At 35.7% G+C, this 27,880-nt stretch overlaps 1 protein-coding gene across 1 annotated transcript in view; it reads left to right on the forward strand.

The window, feature by feature from the left end:
• Positions 1–27,880, forward strand: part of LOC139706520 (broad substrate specificity ATP-binding cassette transporter ABCG2-like) — a 50,369-nt gene that overhangs the window by 1,816 nt on the left and 20,673 nt on the right. The window contains exons 2-7 of the mRNA XM_071614834.1: positions 4,525–4,733; positions 10,748–10,807; positions 11,647–11,761; positions 12,450–12,602; positions 20,329–20,465; positions 24,456–24,607. Coding sequence (XP_071470935.1) covers positions 4,543–4,733; positions 10,748–10,807; positions 11,647–11,761; positions 12,450–12,602; positions 20,329–20,465; positions 24,456–24,607 — 808 coding nt within the window. The 5' untranslated portion in view covers positions 4,525–4,542. The remainder of the gene's footprint in view (positions 1–4,524; positions 4,734–10,747; positions 10,808–11,646; positions 11,762–12,449; positions 12,603–20,328; positions 20,466–24,455; positions 24,608–27,880) is intronic.

The following is a 27,880-nucleotide window of genomic DNA, read 5'->3' on the forward strand; positions in this document are numbered from 1 at the left end:
TTTTTATTATTTCAAAACTTTTTTTCTCCATTTTTGTTGCATTTTATGTATACATAATGACAGGATGTTGTTTCATTTTCATGCTTCTATATCCATTCTACTGTATATTCATTCTTCTATATATGGATAACCTGCTTTCCAAGCACCATTTTTTAAAAAGACTGTCCATGCTCCCAAGCATGTTTTTTGCATCTTTGTCTAAAAGGATTATTTGAGTATTTCTGAATGGTTTTGTTTATGAGTCTTCTATTCTGTACCATTGATCTGTGGTCTGTTTTCATGGCAGTTATTTTTGAGCAATATGTTGTGTGTGTGTGTGTGTGTGTGTGTGTGTGTGTGTGAGTCACCTAGGCATGCAGAAGAGACAGAGGAATGGCAATGTAGAGCACCCTCAGTGCAATCCATATGTATGTAGTAGTGTATGTTCTAAGGGCACTTCCTAAGGAGGATTTTTGTAGTTGTAACTGTCCTTACTCTTAAGTGTTATAGGACTCACTTGAATGATAAGACCCTGTGGTCCCACATGCTACTGTTGATGGCTGGATAATATTTGGGAATAAACCTGGATTTTTTAGAGGGATAGGTGGGCATCATGTTCTTTTAATAGTCTATAAATGGGTTTGTCATTTGTTTAAAAATATATGTATATATTTTTCAATTGACCCAAACTAATTTAACATAAGTAAGTGTTTGGTGTGACATTTTCTTACACATCTACAATGTGCAACTATAAGATGAGGGTAATTGGTTTATCTCTGTCTTCAAACAGTATGCTGACAGTTTTTGATATGAGTTTGGTAGCAGTTGAAGACAGGATCAAGGAGGGAGGAAGATTTATATTATGTTAAAAATGAGCCATATGCTCTGGGGTAGAAAGCTAGGATTGAAAGGTTTCAATGAAAATTAAAGAGCCCAAATGGTCTCCCTACCTGTGTCTATAGGCTTTCTAAACTATGAAATCCTCATCTGTTCTTTAAATAATCAATGCTGAGTTTACTTCAGAATGCGAACCAAAAATTGATAGCTAGATGACTTTGTTCCCATAATTTTTTTTTCTTTTTCAATAATGTCTTGTATAATTTTATTCTTATACTGTATATCTCTCCTACTTAATGTACACTTCTGTGGTTACTAATATATATTGCCATTAATATTAATATATATTCAAAGTCAGTCATGCATCATAATCCTACAAAACCCATACAGATGAGTACTCCTTCTCTCCACTCACTAGGAGGCTGAGAAGAGTGGATCCCTGAGTTTGAGTTACCTAGTAAATTTATTTATAGAGAGAAAATATTCAGGGGATCATATTTAAAGTTAGTAGTGTAGCAGTCATTTAAGCTAGGAATGGTGTGATAAGTACAGAGAAAAATCGCTATGCTACCTTCTGCTCCCATCTGTGGTTAAGTTTGTTTTAACAAGAAGAGAATTAAATTTCTACTTCATCAGGGAACCTGTTGAACCAGTTTTCCTAAACTTTATGGATCACTACCTCAATTTCTTGGATTTGTGACTGGAGAAGACCTTGCTGCTATTTAGAGCAGGGTCTGGCTGGAATTTAGTTCTTAGGCTCAGTTAGCATTAGGTAATATAATTCAATCCATTTAGAAGGTAAAATAGATGTTTCTAGAAGGTAACAAGTCTTGTAATCTCCCACTGGTGAGGGGAGATGGAAATTTTTCAAAGAAAGAGGAAGCACTGAATGAGAGGAGCCAAAGAAGGTCTAAATTGTGTGCCAGTAGGATGGGATCGGCTTGATGCCGAAAGTAGACAAAAGGTGAGGACTTCCCAGGGCATCTGCCAGTGATGTCTTCCTAACTCACTCAGATACCCCCTCCCCTAATTCTTGTTACCTACTCCTCTTATTTGAATTCAAAGGGGTTTCCTTTTAAATTTACATGAGAGTTTCTCTAGTTTCCAAGGGCCATAACATCAATCTTTATTATGTATTGTATTCTTTTTTTAAATTTCTTTTTTGTGTTGGTGATGGGAATTGAACCCAGGGCCTCATGCATGAGAGGCAAGCACTCTACCACTGAGCTACATTCCTACCCCTTTTTTTAAGTCCCCAAATTGACCATGGTCTGGGATAGTTTGGAACAAGTTAAGTTCATAAAGAACCCTTACAAATCCTCTGTTCAGTTCTGTCCTTGCTGGGTAAATGAGGTTCTCCTCCTCTTGAAGTTCTGTGCTTTTTCCATCCACATCTGCATTATCTACTGGCCAGGAGAGAGTTCTTCAGGTGGTGTGTTCTTGGTATGTTGTGTCTGATAAACCTGGTGCTCTTTCTGTTCTTGGAGTTCTTAAGTGGTATTGTACTGTGGCAGCACACACAGAGATAAAGAAATCTTCTAAGATCTTATGACAGAGGAGGGTTCATAACAGTGTCCCCTGGCTCTTGGATTGTTACAGTAGCCTCTCATATTTTCTCCTTGCTCCATCCCTACCTCTGATAAAAGTCAGAGTGGTAAAAATAGTTAAATCATGCCATTCCTTTACCCAGAACTTCCTGGTACCTCTCATTCTCATTTCTAGTCCAAGTCAAATTACTTATGGGCTCTGCTTCAGCTGTCCTTCCTCTGACCTTAGCTCCTCTCTTCTTGCCCTCCATCACACACCAGGCCCTCTGGCCTCTTTGCTGGTTTTGTACATTCATGCTCAGCTCAGCACTTCTCCTCCAGATTGCCTCCCTCAGTGACAGCTCAACAGTCTCATTGGAGTGCACTTTCCTGACCACTTGTTCTACCTGAGTCCCCTTTGTAGCTGGTTATAGTGATTTGATCATCACATCTAACTGAAGTTTTTAATTTACTTTTTTAAGGTCTGGTTATTTGGTGATGAACTATGTTTTCCTGAACATATTAATAAATGGTTTTAATGTCAGTCAGTGTTTGATAACTCCACTGCGTTTCACCTGTGAGTCTTCCTTTATATTCTGATTTGGAACTTTAGCTCCTATATTCTGGCATGGCTGGGAATTTTAGATTAAAAGTTTGTGCAATGATCTTTTTTGGTATTTGTTACCAGGGATTAAATCCAGGATTCTTACCTATTGAGCCACATCCACACCCTATTTATTTATTTATTTTGAGACAGCATCTCACTATATTGCCTAGGGCCTCACTAATTTGCTGAGGCTGTCTTAAACTTGTGATCTTCTGCCTCAGCCTCCTGAATCCCATAATTACAAGTGTGTGCCACCACACTTGGCTGATATCTTCTTTGAAAGTGGATTTAACTTTCTACTAGCAATGTTTGGGCAGATGACCCTGATTAAGCAGAGAATGGTCTATTTTGGGTTTTCCCTTATTCCCAGGCAATAAAGCTTCTGGGATCTCTAAAGTTGGGTTCTCTCATCACCTTTGCAGGCCCAGGTGTCCAATTTTTGTCTCCTTGGCTTAAAGACTGCTGACATATTTGCCCAGATGTATTAAGGGCTTCTGGGAGATGCCTCTAGCAGCCTTTTCCTGCCTGATCCCAACGTTGCCCTTTGTGTATAAAGTTTGCATTTCCAAATACTGGGAGAGGAAAATGCATGAGGTACTGGGATTACTCAGTGCTCTTCCTACTTACCGGGATTTTGGTTTCTCCACTCCTGTGGCTTTGTTGCTCTCATCAGAGACTTTTCACATGCTCCTTCTCATGTTCTGTCTGCTTCGATGGTTGTTCTCAGAAGGATGGAGCAGCTGTCCTCCATAGGCAAAGAGAAAGGTCTCCATGGATGATTTTGGATTTCACAAATGAAAACTCTAATTATTGCAGTTAGTATTTCAAACTTATTTAACAATCTCAGTTCAGCACCAAGTTTTATTCTGAATTGATTTAAGGAGCCTTTTGTAACTCTCTATTGAAATGTTTTTTACTTCACATTGACTTAATATTCAATTTTTCTTTAAGACCTTGAGCTGTTTAACTATTGGTTTGATTTACTTAATCATTTTCATATGTTTGCCCATTAAATAAATAATAATGTCAGTACCAAACAATGTTGGAGTTTACCCTTTTAGATAATTGAAGGTGCCCAACAACCAGAGATGTACAAGTTGAAACTATAAATTCAGAAAAATCTTTCCAGCTTCTGACTGCTATACTAAGCTCCTTTTGTAGCCAAAATATTGTAAACTCCAATATTAAAAAAAATACAGGAGCTGCATGATGATCATGTAGGCTATCCCTGAACTGAAGTTGTATCATAGTATGAATTTCAAGTCAGACAAGATATAGCTATCATCTGCCTTATACTTCCTTTCTGGGTTTTGCATAATTTTCATAATTTTTACTTTTTAGGACCCCTGAATTTGGGAATGTGATATCTAACTGGAATGCCAATATTCTAATTTGTATCTGCCTCTGATTATAGGTTCTAATATTGTTCTTATCACAATCATGTGGGCTGTTCTTTGGGAAAGAACCTACTCACTGCAGCAGTTTAGAAGATGCTTGGTTTAAATGTGTTCTTATCTGGTGTTTAAAATCTTGATTACCTAAACTATCAACTTACTATTGGTTTTCCCTCTACAGAAAAACAGAACTCTGCAGATGTCTGCTAATAAGGACTCATTTTCAATCGACTTACTCCCGGTAAACTCTGATGGCTTCCTTGGGACCACCTCCAGTGACCAGAAAGGGCCTGTGTTATGTTTCTACAACATCTGTTATCATGTAAAAGAGAAGAGAGGCTTCCTGCTTAAACAGAAAATAACTGAGAAAAGGATACTATCAGATATCAAGTATGTGCATGACCTTTTTTTAAACTTAAATTATTTATTTTTTTTTAATTTGTTATACATGATGGCAGAATGTAATTCATTTCATATTACACATATAGAGCACAATTTTTCAAGTCACTGATTGTACACAATCTATTTTCACATCATTTGTGTCTTCATATATGTATTTGGGGTAATGATGACTAACTTATTTCACCATCTTTCCTATCCCCTTCCTCCCTCCCTTACCCTTCCTCCCCTTTACCCTATTTAAAGTTCCTCCATTCCTCCCATGCTCTCCGCCATTGCCATTATGAGTCAGCATCCTCATATCAAAGAAAACATTTGGCCTTTGGTTTTTAGGAATTGTCTTGCCTCATTTAGCAATATATTCTCGAACTCCATCCACTTACCTGCAAATGCCATGATTTTATTCTCTTTTAATGCTGAGTAATATTACATTGTGTATATATACCAAAGTTTTCCTATCCACTCATCTATTGAAGGGCATTTGGGTTGGTTCCAAGATGTAGCTATTGTGAATTGTGCTGCTATAAACATTGGTATGGCTTTGTCCCTGTAAGATGCTGCTTTTAAGTCTTTTGGGTATAAACTGAAGAGTGGCATAGCTGGGTCAAATATTGGTTCCATTCCAAGTTTTCCAAGGAATCTCCATACTGCTTTTCAGAGTGGTTGCACCAATTTGCAGTCCCATCAGCAATGTATGAGTGCGCCTTTTTCCAAACATCCTAGTCAACACTTATTGTTGTTTGTATTCTTGATAGCTGCCATTCTGACAAGAGTGAGATGAAATCTTAAGACTAGTTTTGATTTACATTTCTCTAATTGCTAGAGATGTTGAACATTTTTTCATATGTGTGTTGATTGATTTTATATCCTCTTCTGAGAAGTGTCTGTTCAGGTCCTTGGCCCATTTATTGATTGGGTTATTTGTTTTTTTGCTGTTAAGATTTTGAGTGCTTTATATATCCTAGAGATTAGTGCTCTATCCAATGTGCTTGTGGTAAAGATTTGCTCCCAAGATGTAGGCTCTCTAGGCACCTCACTGATTGTTTCTTTTGCAGAGAAGCACCTTTTTAGTTTGAATACATCCCATTTATTGATTTTTTATTTTGTTTCTTGCACTATATGAGTCTTACTAAGGACGTTGGGGCCTAATCTGACATGATGGAGATTTGGGCCTAGTTTTTCTTTCATTAGGTGCAGGATCTCTGGTTTAATTACTAGGTCCTTGATCAACTTTGAGTTAGTTGAGTTTTGTGCATGGTAAAAGATAGAAGTTTAATTTCATTTTGTTACATGTGGATTTCCAGTTTTCCCAGCAGTATTTTTTGAAGAGGTGATCTTTTATTCAGTGTATGTTTTTGGCACCTTTGTCTAATATAAGATAACTGTAGTTATGTGGGTTAGATTCTGTGTCCTCTCTTCTGTAACATTGGCCTACAGGTACAATACCATGCTGTTTTTTTTTGTTTGTTTGTTTGTTTGTTTCTATTGCTCTGTAGTATAGTTTAAGGTCTGGAACAGAAATGCCTCCAGCCTCACTCTTCTTGTGCATGATCTTTTAAAGGACCACTTTATTGACCTACAATGAAATTCCAGGTTTTATGTATTACCAATAAACTCTATGAATATTTGTGTTCAAATCTTTAGACATATTAACAAATGCTTTCATGTCTTTTGTATAAAGTAAGAGTGAGATGATCTCTTAAGTGTATGTTTAACTTTGAAAGGAACTGAACTAATAATCCCTTTGTAAAAGTGATTGTACCATGTGTATCAATCTTTGAGAAACTGGCAAATTAATGTGCCATTTAGTTTTTCATGTGTCAACCACATGTTTTTGTTGAAATAGGCCTGGTGGTATAATTAATTGCTTTTTTTTTTTTTTTTTTTTTTTGTACTGGGAATTGAATTCATGGCACTTACCCATGGAGCCACAAGTCCAGACCAGCTTTTTTCACATATTATTTAAGATAGGATCTCCTTGTGTTGTTAGGGCCTTGCTAATTTGCTGAGTCTAACCTAGAACTTAGGATCTTTGTTCCTCATCTTCCTGAGCTGATGGGATTACAAGCTTGTGCCATCACACCAGGATAGTTTATTGTTTTTTGATTGTGGGTACATAATATAACTCTGATCTTTCCAAACAGTGAAACAGAATGTGTTTCTATTTCACTACTCAAATGAGCTTTCTGAAACAGATTGGTTTAGGTACTTGTGCACTGTATGTCCTTTATAGTCTACAACAAGGAGGTTGAAATGAGAGCATATTGGGAAAGTACTTTTCTTTTTAAATAGACCTGTTTTAAATGAATGGTCTATGATTTTCCACATTCTATAACAATTTACTTATTACTATAATGAAGACAGATAGAATATATACAATCTCAACCCTACAACCTAAGATCCCTACAATCTCACTGATGTTATGTAGTTTTTAGAGTGCCTAATAATTGTAATTTTATTTTTATTCTTTTTATCCAGAAACATAATCAGAATTCAAAGTGTGGTGCTGAAGTGAGATCTAGAGCAGAAAGGAGATGAGTCTTATTATAGAACCTATTACTATGAGGTACCTCTATGAGTTCACAGATGCTGGCCTTAGGAGTGTCAGCATTTTTCTGATATTTGTGAGCCTCTGCTTCCCTTCTATGGAGTCATGATGTAATTTGGCTTTGCTCAGATACCATTGCCTATGAATTCTATTTCTGTAATAAGGGAAATAATCATCCCTGGTCAAAGTAAGCACCTTCAACTGGCTTTTCAAGGCTGAAGAGTGGCTATAAAATAATTTTTTGACTCAGTGTGGCTGCAGATCTATATGTAAGTTGATGTTTGTTCTATTTTCTTGATAATTTTACATGATTTTACACTTTTCAGTTAATGTCAGCCAACTCCCTTTAGAAATCAAAGAATTGACAAAATAGAAAATTTTTGAGTTATTGGAGGTAAAGAAATAGCAAGGATTTAATGGTTGACTGGGCTGAGGCAAGGGCTGCTGTGCAGGACTGGAACCCTGTCCATGCAGGAATACCTGCTCTCTTGCCTACATTTTGTCTTCTCTTGTGTTGGTTAAGTAATCCTGACTAGAATAGGGAGAGGAATAGTGGATGTAAGGCTTTGATCTTTTGCTATATGATTAGATAGATTGACTACTGAAAAGCTGACAAGCATTTTGTGAAACATAGTAATTATGAAATAATTTTACCTACAAATTTTTTGACGAACCAGGCATAAGATACCATGCTTTGAATACGTGCAAGTTAAACAACTATAAAGCACACACTGTATGAGTGTTCATTTACCTCACTTATCCCTTCCAGCTAGTTAATCATGTGCTCAATAAACTAAGGTGGATATTCTCTTATTCGACCAAATAGGGATCCTAGTAGGTGTCTGGTGTTGTTGAAGATGCTAGTTACAGAAATGCCCTCTATTCATAGAAACCTTTTAATCTGATGGAAGAATTATAAAATTATATTAGTTTCCCTGCATTTTTTTTTTGCTGTGATTGATTGAAGTATTCAAAGACAATACAGAACCCCCTCATCCTCCATTGGAGGGCACATGGAAATACAGAAAGTGAAAACTCTTTGTGTGTGTGTGTGTGTGTGTGTGTGTGTGTGTATGTAGAGAGAGGGAGAAAGAGAGAGAGAGAGAGAGAGAGAGAGAGAGAGAGAGAGAGAGGGGTTGACCATGTCCCAAGAATGGCATTTAACTCCTTTGACTATAAACAAAATATAAACTATATTATATATAATATAAACAAAATAAGACCAAAGGGTGTACCATGATCTCATAATGTGTAGTAGATCCAACAGTCTTCTTGGCAAGGTTTTACAGTTTTAGGATAGAGGCATATGCTGTAAAGCAGAAAATAAGAGGGGAATGGCTTGTGAGGGCGGAGAGAAAGGTGGAGGTGAAGATGGGGAGAACAGGAAAGGTAAAGGACTTAACTGAATTTTTGACATGAGTGTAGCTCCAGACTCTATTGAAACAAATTAGCATAGTTCTGTCTACTCATGGTGTTTGGGAAATAGAAAATAATTGACCACCTGTAGGTGCTCATTCCCTTGACTAGAGTGTGAACTCCAGGGGGCTAGGACTTTGTTTTTCCATTTGTTTATCTACTGGATTTGCTCTCACCTCTATCCCATGTCCTAAAATAGTATATTGTACAAACATAGTAGACACAACATAATTGTGTTGCCTGAATGGATGTGGAACTAGTCAGTGCCCTACATAGTAACTGTGGCATTTGAGTTTCTACACTTCTGATGTTTTCTGTAACACTGGCATTTACTGTCAAAGAAAGCCAAAGGGACTTTTGAAATGCTTTGCCTTACTATATTCACATTTGTTTTTCTGGTTGAATCATTCAGGATGTCTTGCTCTTTTTTTTGACTACATATCTTAAAAACATGGGAAATTTTCTAGGCAATGAAAACTTAGGAAATAAAAAGGCTTTTACTGATCATTTCTGAAGCAGTTTCTAGGTAGATATTAATAAGGGAGATGCATTAAGAACTGTAGACAAATGCACTTTGAGAGTTTGCCCAAGCATTGTGAATTTGGGTTATTACTAATGATTGAACCCAAGACTTCATGCATGCTAAATACCCCCACTTGCACTGACCTACACCCACAGACATACCCAGTCATTTGTGTGTCTTTACACTGGGAGAGGAAGGATAACAAATGAGTTAAGAATTTTCTGAATCCCAGTTTACCACACTCTCAATAGTTGACTGATTCAGAGTTTCCACAGTTAATAAACAAAGTGAATGGTACATATCACCTCAGCCTCTGGCAGCACTGGTTTCATTTGTTAAAGATCAGGTGCTACAGGCCAAGAAAGATGAGATCATTCTAGATGTGAGTGCTGTGGGGTCAGTTGCACTGGGACTTTTGTATTTCATGACACCTATGCAATCATAGGATCAACCTCCCTGGGTATCAGTATGTGAGGGCACATAGCTGTTGGCTTTGATCCTGTGCTTGGAATAGATACTGGTTCCACTGTAGAACACATCTTGATGTGCCTAGCAAGTCAAAAGAGGGACTGGCATACACACCAGAGTTCTGAATGCCTGAAGCCAGACTGCTGTGTGCACTCCGGTGCCCCTGCAGTAGCCCTGCCCTTAGTTCTCTTCCTCCACCTAATTCTTTCTAGTAGATTCACCTCTTATATTTAGGATAATAATCAGCCTAAAATTGACTTCTTAGGTCTTAGCACAGTCAACACTGCCATAATCACCCTCTTCTACTCTGATTGTTTACTACCCTCAGGAATTCTCTTAATTTGATTAAAGCATACTTATGTCCATTTTCTGACTGTGCATCTCACAAGGATGTCCATACTACAGGGATGTCACCCAATACACACAGAACATTTTCCAGTCAATTAATCAGATACTTAACAAAGCAGTGAATCATCTACCCTGTTTTTTTTTTTTTTTTTAATTGGTAAGACATTTTTCCTGAATGCGAAGAATACATGATTTTTTTTTATACTCTGGAGTACTTTGCTCCAGTCTTTGATTTCTACTGAAGATATATTAATTTTCATTCTGACTAGATTTTAAAAGTGAGAACATTACTGCTGATCAATCTTCAAATCAGTGTTCATTAATGGTGTCTAACTTGACTGGGAAGCAGGTGAGGGGATTTGAAGAGGCTGATCATTAAACATGATTTAGAAACTGTTTTAAAAGGAGTAAGAGTAATGCAGATCATTCATAAAAATTGGCTACTCATTTTGTGGTCTGAACATGAAATATGTCATTTCCCCCAAAGAGATTAGGGGTTTCAAGATATTTGCGAGATCTCAGACATTTTTTATAGGTCCTGACTAGACTTCTATTAATCAATGATATTTTACATTAATATTTGGTGCTTGTTATCTATCTGCAATTTCATCAACCTTTCCTAAATGCATTCAGTGTAGACCCTAAACCTATGGAACTCTTTATAAAGTAAAATACTAAATCAGTATATTTTTGTGTTTACAGTGGGATCATGAACCCTGGCCTTAATGCCATCGTGGGACCCTCAGTTGCAGGCAATACTTTGTGAGTACAAAATAAGGTGTAAGTAAGCCTTTTGGGCTGCATTTTAGTATGCTTTTTAAAAAATCACATGCGTTGGTTGTGCATGGTGGTGCACTCCTATAATCCCAGCAGGTTGGAAGGATGAGGCAGGAGGATCATGTGTTCAAACCATCCTCAGCAAAAGCGAGGTGCTAACCAACTCAATGAGTTGCTGTCTCTAAATTAAATACAAAAGATGACTGCAAATGTGACCCAGTGGTCAAGTACTACTGAATTCAATCCCTGGTACCCGGCCCCCACCCCACAAAAAAATCACGTGAATTTGCTGTGCATTTCCTGTCTGATGCTAGGTACTATGGAGAAAATCAATTTAGACTAGCATATGGTTTTAATCCAAGGACCAGGAAGTCTTATTAAATTCAGCATTAACAACATGGCATGATGAAGTGATCACAATATAGCAGTCCATCATATTATGAACTAATGTGGAAAGAAGATAAGGGAATAATGTTAAAAGTGAACAGAAGGAACTGAAGTTCTCAGGGAGATCATACATCAGAGATAAAGGAGACTGTTGCCTGGGTTGGGACCATAAAGGTGAGGGTCACTGGGAGTCTATACTGGATAAGCCAATAATATTTTGCTTTAATGATTTTGGAATGTCTTATAGCACATGAAGTAAAGGATGCTAAGAATTTCTATGTGTGCATGCACATACCCAAACACACACACACATGTTAAACCATAGAATTTTTTGACTAGTTCAATTTTTAACTTGAACAGAATCTGGATTCTGAGTAGGTGAGAGATGTGGCCTTTGTAGGAAGGAAAAATCTCTGAACATGTGTGTCCTTTTATAGGTTGTTAGATATATTGGCTGCAAGGAAGGATCCACGTGGTATATCTGGAGATGTTTGGGTACATGAAGTACCTGAGGATTCCAATATACCATATAATACAGGTTATGTGGTACAGGTAAGTATTGGTGATTTTGCCTTTTAGGTTTCCCCTGTTTCTGTATGTGCAAGAGACTGTGCTTATAGTTTTGCATGCTTCCAATTGAAGATGCTCAGTACCAACTTTATTTATACCACCTTTACATAATCTCCTTTAAGATTGAGGTAGGAGTCAAAAGGAGAGGCAGAATGAACCTGGGATATAGACTTTTAGGCAGTGGTATCAATTCTAGATTTTATATCATTTCCAAAACCATCTACTGTTGTCTTTTTGGCTCTTCATTCACCTCTCTTCTTCTCCTAAAGGATGACTTTAGCAACTCCTCATAGAAATCATTTTGGAAATGTCTAGAAGTTATCATAGTTATGTGTGCTCCACCTGAGTATGCAAATAACTTCCCTTGGGCTCTAAAGCTGTCTGTATAGAATTTCTGAAATCCTTAGAGTTGAAACTTTACAATAGCTAGAACTTTCCTTTGGGTTTATTTTATTTATTTATTTTTTAGTTGTTGATTAATCTTTATTTTATTTATTTATACGTGGTACTGAGAGTCAAACCCCATGTCTCACACATGCTAGGCGAGGACTCTACACTGAGCCACAACCACAGCCCTGGTTTTATTATTTTCATATTTTAAGTTACATACACAGAAGTGATGGTCTTAGAAAAACTCAGTGTTTCTCAATGAAATCACATTTGCCTTCAGGATGATGTTGTGATGCACACACTGTCGGTGAGAGAGAACTTATGGTTCTCAGCAGCTCTTCGGCTTCCAACAACTATGACAAAACAGGAAAAGAAGGAGAGGATCAACAACATCATTAAAGAGTTAGATCTGGAGGAACTGGCAGATTCCAAGGTAATGTGTAAAATCTGATAGAGTCATAACCAGGAAAGAGGAGCTCAGAAGTTTCCTAATGTGTATGGTGTTAAAACTGGCTGCTTTCTGTAGTGATGAGAAAGGTAACAAGTTACATAGTATGAAGAGGGAAATATGTGGAGAACAATCTTAACTGTGGTCTAGTCCTGAAGAAGGAGTAGGTCTATGTGGAGAGAGCCCCTCACATGGCCATTTCCATGGTCCTCCCTCCCCCATTGTTCAAGACACAGGTTGTTTGATGTCTTTGCACTGACTTTTCTTGTTCTTTTTCCTCTTTTAGCTGCTCTTCTCCAACTCTTCCTCCAGGAAATATTGTTACATGTTTTTTGAGGTATACTTCTGGATTTCATAAATGAAAAGAATCCAAGTTTTCTTTTTTTAATTGTTTTTTTAGTTATATGTAATACTGGATTCATTTTGACATAATTATAAAAGCAGAGAATATAATTTGTTCTGGTTCATTCCCAGGTACTTCCCTTTTCTTCCCCTCACTCTCTCCCCTATTCCTATTCCTCTACTCTACTGATCTGTCTATTTACTTACAATATTTTAAACATTATTGCTTTGTGTGTGTGTGTATAATATATATATATATATATATATATATATATATATATATATATATATATATATATATATATACATACACATATATATAGTGCTGAGAATCAAAATCCAGCTGTAGTATGTTCATATATGTACATAAAAATGTTTGGTCAGATTCATTCCATTGTCTTTCCTTATCTAATTTTCCCTCCCTTCAATGTATGAGCACACCTTTTTCCCCATATCATTGCCAACATTTATTGTTATGCTTATTCTTGATAATCACCTTTCTGACCAGAATGAGATGAAATCTCTGTGTAGTTTTAATATGCATTTCCCTAATTGCTACAGATTTTGAACATTTTTTCATGTATTATTTCTTTTGAGAAGTGTCTATTTAATTCTTTTGTCCATTTAATGATTGGTTCATTTGTTTATTTGGTGTTAAGTTTTTTTGGGGTTATTTGTATTTTCTGGAAATTAATGCCCTGAGAAGTAGGTAAGAAATGTTTTCTCCCTTTCTGAGGCTCTCTCTTCAAATTCTTAGTTCTTGGCTGTTCAGAAACTTTTAAATCTGATGCCATCCCACTTATTGATTTTGAGTTTATTTCTTGTGCTCTAGGAGTATTAATAAGAAAGAGGTTTTCTGTGCCAATATGTTGGGAGTGTTGGGCCAACATTTTCTTCTAGCAAGTGAAGGGGTTCTAACCTAACACCTAGGTCTTTGATCCACTTTGAATTGAGATATGTGCAGGGCAAGCGGTAGGACCTAAATTTAATTCTACTCCTTATGGATTTCCAGTCTTCTTGGTGCCATTTGTTGAAGAGATTGTATTTTTTCCAATATATGTTTATGACATCTTTTTCTAGTATGGGATAAATGTATTTCTGTGGCTTTGTCTGTGTCTCTCCTATTCCATTGGTCTTCATATCTGTTTTTGTTGGAAGCCATGTATAAATTATGATAAATTTTGTGTTTGTTTGAGCCAGCATAAGGCAGGGAAGCTGCTTTTCTGGGAACTCCTGGGTGAAATTCCTTGGTTCGAGAAAGCCCAGATCATGCTGGTGCCCTGACTTAGCTCACAGGCATAGGATCAAATACAGCCCTCAGGAGGTGGGCGTAACCACCTAAGTATCAAACTACCTGTTTTCCCCCCACACTTATCCTGTTTTTCCTGATGAAATTACTTACTATGCCCTTTGGTCTTTACCGCTATACATAAAGTAAGCACAGGTTTTTCTCTTTATTAGGGTAAGACCCCATCAAGTGTGTTCCACCCATTCCAGCCACACTTTGAAAATATATATAATTCTTACCTTTTGTTTTTATTTCTTTAATATTACTTTCCTAGCTTTTATTTCCAGCTGGTCCACACCTCTCATAGTTACCCACTCCCTCCCCATGCAGGTTGTGAGTGAGATGTTTTGGTGCATGTAACATACTGTTTTTGTTACTATAGCTCTGAAGTATTATTTAAGGTCCAATATTGTGATACCTCCTGCTTTGCTTTTCTCTCTCAGGAATTCTTGGGCTATTCTGGGTCTCTTATTTTTCCAAATGAATTTTATAACTGCCTTTTATAATTCTTTGAAGAGTGTCAGTGAATTTTTGATGAGAATTGCAGTGAATCTGAACAGTGCTTTTGGTAGAAAGGCCATTTTGATAATATTAGTTTTGCTTATCCAAGAATATGGAAGGTCTTTCCATTTTCTTTTTTTGTTTTTTGACATATCATACCTTTGAATCAAATGGGGTATAATTTCTCATTTTTCTGAGATCTTCTTCAATTTCTTTCTTTAGTGTTCTGTAGTTTTCATTGTAGAGGGTTTTTTTGCCACTTTTTTTCAGATTGATTTTTGAAGCTATTGTGAATGGGTTGTTTTCCTAATTGCTTTTTTAGCCAATTTATCATTGGATTATAGGAATATGGTTAATTCATGGATGCTGATTTGTATCCTGCTATTTTGCTGAATTCATATATGAGCTCTTGAAGTCTTCTGCTAGAGTTATTTGGGTCTTCTAAATATAGGATTATGACATCATTAAACAGAGATAATTTGAGCTCTTCTTTCATATTTGCATGTCTTCAATTACCTTCTCTTGCCTGATTGCTCTGGTTTGAATTTCAAGGTCTATGTTGAATAGGAGTGGGGAAAGAGGGCATGCTTTGTTCCTGTTTATAGAGGAAATGCTTTCAGATTCTCTTAATTTAATATAATGTTGCCTTAGGTTGGTCCCATATAACTACAGATAGAAAAAATTTATCTCAACATTGTAAAAGCTATATGTCAATATCTTTAAGATTTTATAGTTCATTGGAGTAGAAATTTTCAAAATATTTTCTGATGATTCTATGGATTTAGTAGCATATAGGTTGATATTTCCTTTTTCATCTCAAATCTTATTTGCGTTTTTCCCCTTTTAATTTAGTTAGTTTGGCTAAACATTTATCCTTTCCAAAACCAACTCTGTTTCATTGATCTTTTGAAAATTTTTGAATTCACAATTTTATTGGTTTCTGCTCTCACTTTAATTATGTCCTATCGTCTAATGATTGGGGCATTGGTTTGTTGGTTCTTGTTTTCCTAGGGGCTTGAGATGTAATTTTAGATTATTTGTTTGTTACCTTTCTATTCTGTTAATGTATTAGTTCAATGCTATGAACATTTCTTTTACAGCTGTCTTAATACTGTCACAGAGAATTTGATATATTTTATCACTCTTCTCATTTACTTCTCAAATTTTTAATTTTTCCCCTGAGTTATTCTTCTATCCATTCATCTTCAAAAGTGGTTTATTTTATCTGCTGGTGTTAGAGTGGTTTCTGCTTTTTACCTTATTTTTGATTTCCAATTCATTCTGTTGTGTTATAGTAGAATTCAAAATATTATCTCTTTTTTATTGTATTTGCAAAGATTTGGTTTGTGACTGAAAAGGTTGCTTGTTTCAGAAAATTTCCCATGTGCTCTAGTGAGGAAAGTGAATTCAGTCATTGATGGTTAAAATATTTTGTTAATGTCTTGTAGGTTCATGTATTAATGGTATTTTTTAGTTCTCTACAGAACTAGAATCTTTACTTAGCTTATGTTTGGTTGATCTATCCAGTGTTGAAAGAGGAAATTTAAAGTCACCCAGTGTCATTGTATTGTGATCAATTTGATTCTTAATATTGCTAAGGGTTTGTTTCATGTATGTAGATGCTCTGTTGTTTGAGGCATTGATCTTTTCAATCATTATCTTGTTGATATATGATTCCCTTTAGTAGTATGAAGTAACTTTCTTCATCTTTTCTGATTATTTTTGTCTTAACATCCACTTTATCTGATATTGGAATAGTTATGGCTGATTGTTCATGGTTATACTTTAATGATATATCTTTTCCCATTCTTTTACCTTATGAATATGGATATATTTGCCTCTGAGGTGAGTCTCTTGCAGACAACAATTTTGGGTCTTGTTCTTTAATCTAGTCTGCCAATATGTCATTTGATTGAAGATTTTAGACTATTTACATTCAATGTTGTTATTGAGAGATGGTTTATTTTATTTTATTTTATTTCATTTTTTTATTGGTTGTTCAAAACATTACAAAGCTCATGACATATGGGAGTTCATAACTCACTTGAATCAAATGTATGAGAGATGGTTTATAATTCCAAACATTTGATTTATTTCTAATGTTTAAAGCATACTTGTTTTCCTTTAATTGACTTTTATTTCAGGGACTTCATTCTTATGTTTCTTTTCATTTTCACTCTTCATTTCTTCTTTATGGAAAATTTCATTGAATATGTCATGTAATGCAGGCTTACTAGTTATAAATTCTTTTGTTTCTGATTTTCATGAAATGTTTTTATTTCATCTTTAATTCTGAAGCTTAAATATGCTGGGTATAGAAATTCTTGGTTGACACCCATTTTATTTCAGAACTTTGTTTATAGTACTCTAAAATCTCCTGGATTTTAGATTCTGACTTGAGAAATCAGTTGAAATCTGTTTTGGTTTAGTTCTAAATGTGACCAGCCCTTTTATTTATTGTAGCTTTTACAATTCTATCCTTACTCTATATGCTAGGCATTTTCATTATAATGTTTCTTGGTGTGAATCTATTGTGATTTTGTATACATGGATTCCTATATGTCTCTTTGATTTGAATTTCTCTCTCATTCCTAAGGGTTGGAAAATTTTCTAATATCATTTCATTGAAAAAAATTGTGCATACCTTTAGCTTATATTTCAGAGCCTTCATCTGTCCCAATAAATCCTAAATTTGGTGTTTTAGTGACATCTCATATTTTTTGAATTTTCTATTCATTCTTAACATCTTAACATTGAATTTTCTATTCATTCTTAACAACTTTTCTTTATGCAATATTTATTCTAGATTTTATGTTTTGTTTTCAAGACCTAAAGATTTATCTTCAAAGTGATATAATCCATTTGTGTTGCTTTCCATTGAGCTTTTAGTTTGGTTTCTGAGTCTTTCACTTCTAGGATTCCTATTTGGTTCCCTTTTAGAACTTCATTATTTTTTATTGAAGTAATCTTTTACTTCCTGTATTTTTTCTCCAATTTCACTTTTATACCTTTTTAGGTTATAGAATATTTTATCTTTTAACTTTCCAAATTTTTTTTTCTGACATATTCTCTATGGTAGTGTCTATGGAGTCAGTTGTTGAAACATTAGGGGCTTTGGGGTGATTTTTTTTTCCTTTATTTTTTTCATAGCATTTCTAAGCTTGCACATCTCTTGGTATAGTTCTCACTTCTTTTTTAAGAGAATGACTACTTGTAAGTTTTTTTTTTTTCTTAAGAGCCCTGGGATGATTTCATATTCAGATGGTGATTTTTTTTTTTTTTTTTTTTTTTGTCAGTGTGTGACCTCTGCTGATCCTAATATCAGCACCAGTTTCAAGGATGCCACTGAATCCTATATACTATAACCACTCCAGAACCAAGGCTTGTATTATTAGACCTTATAAGAAAGAAAAGCTTGTTGCTATTTTTCTCCACAGTTTCCCAAATACATACGTAAACCTTTAAAAGTGATCTGGAAAAGCTCCAATAATAGTTATTAAATTTAGTACAATTACTGTAACCATAAATGAAGGATTGGTGGGGAATTGGGGAATATAGGCCCAAAAGGATTGGAAAGGAGAAAAATTAAGGGAGAGAAAAAAGATATAAAAGATAACTTGCACTAAGGTACAAAGGTAAAATTGATGGATAGTGAGTATGTGAGGTAGTAGCAGATAATGCAAGAGAATGAATCAGGGGTAAGAGGAACAAGTTTAAACTAGAGATATGAAAACAAAGATGAGAAGATTTATTCTTATAATACTTTAAACCATTAGATGAAATACATTCAAATGGATTGAAGGCACAATATTGGCTATTGGGGTTAAAACACTCATTCATGCTAAACAGTCATGTAAACAATCATAGTTGATGTTAGAGTTATTCATAGTAAACCATGCCAAGTGAAGGAGAATTTTGTTAAATTTCGGTTTGGATATCAATGGGGCTTGGACAGGTAGCAGATAAACATCATTTTTTTTTTTTTTTTTTTTTTTTTTGCTGTGGATTTCTCCTGAGTTACTATGGCACAGGAGCCACCTTTCACCCCCTTTGGTTGTTGTTGTTGTTGAGTGATTGGGGCTGCTTTTTAAACTGATTTTATCTTTCTAGGAAGACACTTTCTTTTACTCTTACTTAGTTCCAAGCAGGCACTTTAATGAGTTGCTTGCTTGGATTTCCAGAGGAAATGTACAAAGGTAATTGTTGGCTTCTTAGAATCATATAATCTCATTTATTTAAGTAATTTATTTTTTAGCTCTTTATGATATTTTAACATAACAAAAATGTAGACAAATAGTCTGATTACTCAAATGATATGTTGGATAACCTAACAGTGAATTACTGCCTCTATAGGGCAGTACTAGTCCCTTCAATGGTCATTTGTATCCCTTTTATCCCACAATAACCTAAGGAAATGAGCACATATCTTACCTTACTGACACCATTATCAAACAAATGGAACAAGGTCTCTATATTATGAGCTGTTACATGTTTATATTTATTAATATGTCCCTAATTATTCCCAAAAGCCTTTTTCTCTGCTTATAATAATTATACAAAATAATATATTTCATTGTGCCATACTTATACATTTATATAATACTTTGATCAGCTACCCAAATGTCTTTTAAAGATCTGTTCTTAATAGAAACCATTCAAGGGTTGTGTGTTTTCTACTTCCTGCCTCCCCTAAATCTTCTTTATCCCCTCCCCACACATTTACTGGCTGCAAATATTGTGCCACTCGCCTTGTGAAATACCCCCTGTTCTGGATTTTTTCTGAAAAGATCAGTGAGCAATTCTTAGGTAAGTTACATATAGAAAAATCATTTTGGGGAAAAATATGAAATTTAAAAGATGCTAATATGGTATGTTGGAAATTATATGCTCCTGGCTCCAAGGTGACTATCTTCTTTTCAGTCCAGTTGGGATATTTTGTGGATGTGGTGTGTCTGTATGAGATGTTCATAACACACTAAAAGATCATTGTAAGTAGTTTATTTTTCTTTTCCTTTTTTTTTGTTGTTTTATTGTTTGTTGTTGTTGTTGTTGTTGTTTGGTACCAAGGATGCTTAAACACTGAGCCACATCTTCAGCCCTTTTTTATATTTTATTTAGAGATTGGATCTCACTAAGTAGCTTAGGGGCCTCATTAAGTTGCTAACGCTGGCTTTGTACTTGAGAACATCATTCCTGAGCCTCCCTAGCCACTGGGATTACAGGCATACTACACTGTGCCAGGCTCTCCTTTATTAAATATATTTCTCTACATCATAGTTTTCTTTTTGGTTTGGTTTGATTTTTTTAGTGTTTTAACTTACTCTCTTAAAATATCTGACTATCAAGGCATGCTCGGGACTATTAAAAGAATGAGATTCAAATCAGGTGACTACTCTGCACTGAGGCTTAGCTTACACATGGGGTTAGAGAAAAACTTTTTTCCCCCAGATGTTATTTATTTCCTGTCCAGAATAATGAGGAAAATGAAGTAAAGTGTCTCTAACAGGAATGGTACTGGTTAACTCACCAAATACAAGTGACCATGGAAATTCTTGAACATGATAATAATTTGTGTTTTAGGTGGAATCTAAAGGAGAAAGAAAAAAGACTAGTATAGGAATGGAGCTGATCCTTGATCCTTGCATCTTGTTCCTGGATGAACCCACAACTGGCTTAGATGGGAAAACAGCTAATGATGTCTTTACACTTCTAAAAAGGTAAAAACTATGGCAACATTTTATTTCATTCATTTACTCTTTGATAACTTCTATTTTACTGTTATTTCTGGTGCAGGAGATTTAGAAGTTTTTTTGTTTTTTGTTTTTTGTTTTAATGTTTCTTCTTCGTTAGCAGGATACAGTCAATAAACAAGAAGTGGTTCAAGAAAGATGAAGCAAGAATATAGGAAAGGAAGGCTATGGTGAAGGCAGGGAGCTTTTTAATTAGAAGGACCAGAAAAGGCCACAATCATGTGACACATATGCTGGGAGAGAATGAGTGAGATGTGCTATAAATAAGAAGAGAGTTTGGGTTAGAAAAGGCAGCCAAGTGGCTCTGAAGCACAGCATGTCTGATGTGTGGGGAAGACCAGCAAGGCCAGAGGGACAGACCCAGAGACTATGAGGAGTGACGTTTGGTGAACTGTCACAATACCACAGACAGGAGGCTTAAACACAAAAAATTAATTTTTTCATGACTCTGAAGGCAGAAAGTTGAAAATTGTATGCTGTGGCTTGTTTCTTCATTGGCCTCTCATTGGCTGCAGATGGTCACCTTCTCCCCTTGTATGTCTGTGTCTTAATCAACTCCTAACTGGACATAGTCAGATGAGAACCCTCAATACCTCATTTAAATTTAAAAAGACCTCTTTGAAAACACTATGTTCAATGTGGCCATATTTAGAGGCCCTGGGGGATAGGGCTTCAATATCTGAGTTTGGGGAGGACACAGTTTGGCCCTTCACAGGTAGATTAGGATGTTAAGTGGAGTTGGGCTGGTGGCAGAGGTCATGTAAGAAGTATGGCTTTTCCTGTCACTAGAGGAAATGGGGAGGTTTTTGAGAGTTTTGGAGCACAATAATGGCTGTGGGGAAGACAGCAGTTAGGCAAGGATGAGGGAAGATCCAGTGAAGGAGCTGATGAAGGATGATGAAGCATCACCAAGGATGGTCCTGGTGAGCAGAGGGTGGATTCTAGATCTGTTTTCAAGGGAACCAACAGGATCAGCTCAGGATTTCCACCTGTGATGGGAGGATTGAGACAATGACTGCTGACATTTGAGGCTTCAAAAAGTGGAAGAATGAAATTAGATAAATGCATTTCTTTTTATAAAGAAAGAAAAATGTGAATGGATGTTTATAGGAAATTTTTCAATAGTTGAGATTTAGACATCATCTTTAAAAATATAATAACATATTTCAAACTGAAAGGAAATATCCAAGAATAATACAAATGAAATTCTACTTTTCTCACCTGGATTTCCCTCTGTTACATTTCACTGTATCTGTAACCCCTCCTTTCCTCTCTGCTACTTCCCATGTAGTTTCTTCTGCCATCATGCCCTTTCACCCCAAATACTTCCTACCCAAAACTCCAATCCAGGAGAACACACCATCATCTTAAATTCCCAGTCAACAAGCCTTTCTTTGCCAGGATCCAATCATGGCTACCCAAATCCTTTTCTAGGATACAATCAGAGCTACTGTGTCTGTTTCCTGTCTGTCAGTATCTCTCCAGAAATACACTTTTCCTGTCTTCTTACAATCTGGAGCAATTCATGGTGTGACCCCCTGCAGGGTCCATCCCAGTTTGTGTTGCATGATGCTCAAGAATGAAAGGATGATGAGTACTCAGTGCAACACACCTGAGAATGCAACCTGCACAGGTAATATCAGCCTTTATCATCTAATTGTGGTACACATATATGCATACATAGATATTTACTAAAAAATATATGCATGAACAGAGATCTATAACTATTGCTGTTTTGTTATTGTGTATACATTGAAAAGCCCATGAATTCATAATAATATTTCTGACTCCAAACTAACACCTCTGTCTTACTTTTAGTCTTTGCTATTTTCATGTTTGTGACTTCAGACAGGGAGAGTTTGGGCTCCCGTTATCTCAAAATATTTACTTACTTGCTTACTGATGTAATTTATTTGTTTATTGGAACCAGTCTCCAAGTAGTGCTAGTCTCTCCCTTTATCTACCACCTCTAGAAACTCCTCTGCCTCATTGTTTTAAGGTGTCAATCACACTATCTTCAAGGCTTCCCCTCTCTGTCACAACCTTGCTTCCTCTGATGCTCATAACCCTATGAGCAAGTCTCTATGATAGAAGAGAGTAAACAGCAAGAAAGGATGATATTTATGAGTTAGACATCATAAGTTTAAAGTACTATTTGCACATATAAGTGATGATGCCCAGTCATGGGTCTGGAGTTCAGGCCCCATTACAGAACCCATGTATGATATTTAGATTCATAGACATTTTCTTTGTGGTTTTCTCTGCTTAGCACACAGGCATCTTTCCTCATGCAGAGAGCTCTGATCAATCCTTCCCAAACACTGCTGTGCAAGTTCATCACCTGGGGTCTGGTTGAAATGCAGATCCTGTTTCTATAGGTCTCAGGAAGGGCTCAAAATTCTTCACAGGAGATTTGAAGAATTACTGATATTAATGCTGTTAGTCCTCAGAGCACACTTTGAGTGTCAGAGCTCTCAGGAACCCCATGTCCATCTTCCAGTCCTTTCCCAGCTCCAATTGCCTATTGACTGAATTTCCATCTTTTTTTCTAGAGTGCTCACAATAGGCCTGTTTTGCCATCTCTCTTAGTTATCTTCTTCACCCAAAACAACTACTCCAACACAAGCAAACACATAAACACTTCCTGTCGTGTTACATGGAACTGCTTCTTACAGTTTTGAGAGTAGACTTGTTCACTTTGTTCACCTTGTTCTTTCACTGCATCTCTTTTCTTAGGTCACCATCATTGGGAATTTGGATATTCTACATATATCACCTTCAGATGGGGTTATCACTCTCCTTTTTTTTTTCTTTTTTTTTACAAGGAGCCATTAACTACTTCAAATGCACATCAGAATGAAATCATAGATCTTACTTCCCGTTTCTCCATGAGGCAAAACCCCCTTGGATACAATAGATTTATGCTTATCAAATTATTAAATTGAAGTGATTCTTTTCTCAAAATACTATTAAAATTGGGAAAGTGATGTTGGCCTTTGTTTCTTCTAACCTTAAGTAATAACTCCTATAAAGGGCAGTTAAGAACTTTTTCTACTATAAAATCTGAACAGAGCTCAGATCCCAACAGGGCCCCTTAGTAACTGTGAGGGCTTAGCCAATTACTTAACATTTAGACCTTATCTGTAAAAAGAAGGAAATACTAATATCATAACAGCCTTACTATAAAAATAAAGATTAATCTCTAAAACATTTAACTAAGTGCTAAATGGCATTCTAAGTGCTAAATAATATTAATGTATTACCAAAGTAGGATGAAAAACCAATTACTAAAGATTCATCATAATTAAATGATCAATGAAAATTGGTTATATGACCATATTTTTAATACTTAAGCATTACCTAGTTCTTTTTTTCATGTATTCACTAAAAATTTTATTAAAAGGATTAAATTACCAAGACATTAGCCAACATAAGACAGGATAATGACTTGTAAGAATTAAAATCTGAACAATCTACACATAATGAAGATGGAATATAACAATATACATTTTTTTCTCTTTATTTGTAGACTTTTCCATACTGTACTATTTGTAGTCTCACAGGTCATTAACTAGTTCTTGAAAGCGGCTGTACTCAAGAGATTATCTGAGATACTTGGTAATAATATGGATTCCATATTTCAACCATCATAGATTGTGTACCAACTTCCCTGAATTCACTGTCTGGATAGACTCTAGGAAAATGCATTTTCTCTCAAACTTTATAGATAATTCTAGACTGCTGATGCACCAAACTTTAAGAATATTTTATCTTTTAATAAAAACATTGAATTTTATTTTCCTCAACTACCAAGTATGTAATGAGTTGAGATGACAAGTTTGTAAGAGAAAATCAAGTTGAACTGAGAGAAAAAGCTCTACTGGCAGGAGTAATTATTCTATCAAGAAGTGCAAGGTCCGGATGTTTAATGATTCATTATTTCCCTTTTTCACTTAGGATTTCTCAGCAGGGGAGAACAATTATCTTCACCATCCATCAGCCTTGCTATTCCATCTTCAGGCTGTTTGACAGTCTTACCATATTGGCCTCAGGAGAACTAATGTATCATGGTCCTGCCCAGAAGGCTTTGGAGTACTTCCAATCAGCAGGTGTGATTAACCTTTTCACCCACTAGATCCTTCATTCACAGACTTCTGGAAGAGCAGAGGAGTCCACAGGAGTGCTACAGGAATGCTCCTTGACCTTGCATAGAATTAACTGAGGTGCAAGGTTTCGCTCTGAAACATCTTTGGTCAGTTTAGTGCCAGAATTTTTCTTCATTATGCAGCACTTGCTTATTGTTCATATCTCTCTCCTTGTCCTCTCCTGTTCGACTATGCATGGTGTGTGTGCTTCTGTGTGTGTGTGTGTGTGTGTGTGTGTGTATGTATGTATGTGTGTGTGTATTTCTCATGGGCCTTTATCTGTTCTCCTTCCCTGTTATGATAACCTTTCCCTGAAAGGTCAATAATTAGCATTAGACTCACAGCTAGTTATTCTGTCAGTTAAAGATTTGAAAAGTCCCAAAACATTGCCTTTCTTCAATTTGTTCTAATTAGTTGTACTTGACAGCAGAATGCATTTCAACTCATTATATATGAATGGAGCAAAACTTTTCATTTCTTGGGCTTTACATGATGCAGATTTACACTGTTCATTCAATCATATATGCACCTAGGGTAATAATATCTGACTCATTCCACCATCCTTCCTACCCCCCCATACACCCCTTCCCCTTACTCCCCTCTGCCCAATCCAAAGTTCTTCCATTCTTCTTTAGCCCCCCATCCATTTATGGATCTGCACCTAGATATCAGAAAAAAAAATATTTGGAGTTTGTTATTTTTGGGAATGACTTATTTCACTTAGCATGATATTCTCCAACTCATCCATTTACTGGCAAATACAATAATTTCATTCTTGAAGGCTGGATAATACTCCATTGTGTATATGTATCACATATTATATATCCATTAATCTGCTGAAGGGCAACTATATTGGTTCCATAGCTGAGCTATTGTGAATTGATATGCTACAAACATTGATGTGGCTGTGTCACTGTAGTGGGCTGATTTTAAGTCCTTTGGGTGTAAACCAAAGAGTGTGCTAGCTGGGTCAAATGTGGTTCCATTCCAAGTTTTCTAAGGAATCTCCATACTGCTTTCCAGCATGTTGCATCAATTTGAAGTGCAAACAGCAATATATGAGTGTACCTTTGCCCCCATATCCTTGCCAACACTTATTGCTTGTATTCTTGATAATTGCCATTCTGACTGGAATCAGATAAAATCTTAGAGTAACTTTGATTTGCATTTCTCTAATTGCTAGAGATGTTGAACATTTTTTCACATATTTGTTGACTGTATTTTTCTGTGAATTGTCTGTTCAGTTCCTTAGTCCATGTATTGATTGGGTTATTTGCCAAAATATCGTCTTTTTGACCATGTAACACATTGTGCTTTTCCAGTACTTCCCCTGCACATGGTCTTGCTCTGCCTTTGTGAGGGTTCATGGAGATACTACTGAATCTTCTAGTAACATTAGATTGAAGATTTATGTCTTGAATGGTATAATTGACTATTACTCAATAGAATGGCTGATCATGAATCAGATTTAATGGGCCAAAATTTCTGAGATGCCTTGTTCTTTTTATTTCAGATTGAATATTATGATTTCTTTAACAGCTTATCTATCTGCTTATTTTTAGAGCTTTTTGCATATGATTATAGATGTTTCTCTATGACCACAAATATAGTTGTAAATAATCACTTTTTAAATTTTCTTTATATTAAATTTCTGTCCCTAAAAAAAAAAAAAAAAAAAAAAAAAAAAAAAAAATCAAACACACAAGATTCTGGGAAGTCCAGGGACAATGAACTGAAAGATATCATTATCTAAAGTACATGTATGAAGTCATGAATTGGTGTCAACATACTTTATATACTACCAGAGATATGAAAACTTGTGCTGTATACATCTAAAAAGAATTGTAATGCATCCCATTCAATAAAAAAGTAAAAAAAAAAGAGTCACAGCTCAAATTCCATTAAAATACACAAAACATTCTTCATAGAAGTAGAAAAAACAATCACAAAATTTATTTGGGAAAATAAGAAAACCAGAATAGCCAAAGCAATTCTTAGCAGAAGAAGTGAAGAGGAAGCATCACAATACTAGACTTTAAGTTATACTTCAGAGCCATAGTAACAAAAATAGCATGATATTGGAACCAAACAGACGTGTAGACCAATGGTATAGCCTAGAAGACACAAAGACAAACCCACATTATCTCATACCAGACAAAGGCACCAAAAATATACGCTGGAGAAAAGATAGCCTCCTATACAAATGGTGCTGGAAAACCTGGAAACCCATAGGTTGCAAAAAGAAATTAAACCCCTATCTCTCACCCTGCACAAAACTCAACTCAAAGTGGATCAAGGACTTAGGCACTAAAACAGAGACTCTGTACAAAATAAAAGAAAAAGCAGGCCCAAATCTTCACCATGTCAGCATAGGAAATGACTCCATTAACAAGACTTTTAAAGCACAGTAAGTAAATTCAAGAGCTAATAAACGGAATGAAATCAAACTAAAAAGCTACTTGACACAAAGGAAATAATCAATAATACAAAGAGAGAGCCTAAAGAATGGGAGAAAATCGTCACCAGCTGCAATTCAGATACAGCATTAAACTCCAGGGTATATGAAGAACTCAAAAATCTTAAACACCCAAAACACAAATAATCTAATCAATAAATCGGCATAGGAACTGAACAGACACTTCACAGAAGAAGAAATGCAATCAATCAACAAATATATGAAAAAAATGTTCAATATCTCTAGCAATTAGAGAAATGCAAATAAAAGCTACTCTAAGATTTTAACTCACATCCATCAAAATGACAATTTCAAGAACACCAGCAACAATAAATGCTGGTGAGGATGTACTATAAAAGGCACACTCATATATTGTTGGTAGGACTGCAAATTGGTGATTTATGCTGGAAAGCATTATGGAGATTTCTTAGAAAACTTGAAATGAAACCACCATTTGACCCAGTTATCCTACTCCTTGTTTTATATCCAAAGGACTTAAAATCAGCATGTTACAGTGAAACAGCCACATCAATATCTGTAGCAGCTCTATTCACAATAGCTAAACTATGGAACCAACCTAGATGCCCTTCAACAGCTTGATGGATAAAGGAAATGTGGTATATATACACAGTGGGGTATTACTTAGCCTTAGAGAAGAATGAAATTATGACATTTGCCAGTAAATGGATGGAATTGGAGATTATCATGCTTAACGAAATAAGCCAAACTCAAAGAACTGAAGGCAAAATATTGTCTCGGATATGAAGATACTAATTCACAAT

This window comes from Marmota flaviventris, chromosome 7, assembly GCF_047511675.1.
Source record: "Marmota flaviventris isolate mMarFla1 chromosome 7, mMarFla1.hap1, whole genome shotgun sequence".
Classification (NCBI taxonomy): domain Eukaryota; kingdom Metazoa; phylum Chordata; class Mammalia; order Rodentia; family Sciuridae; genus Marmota; species Marmota flaviventris.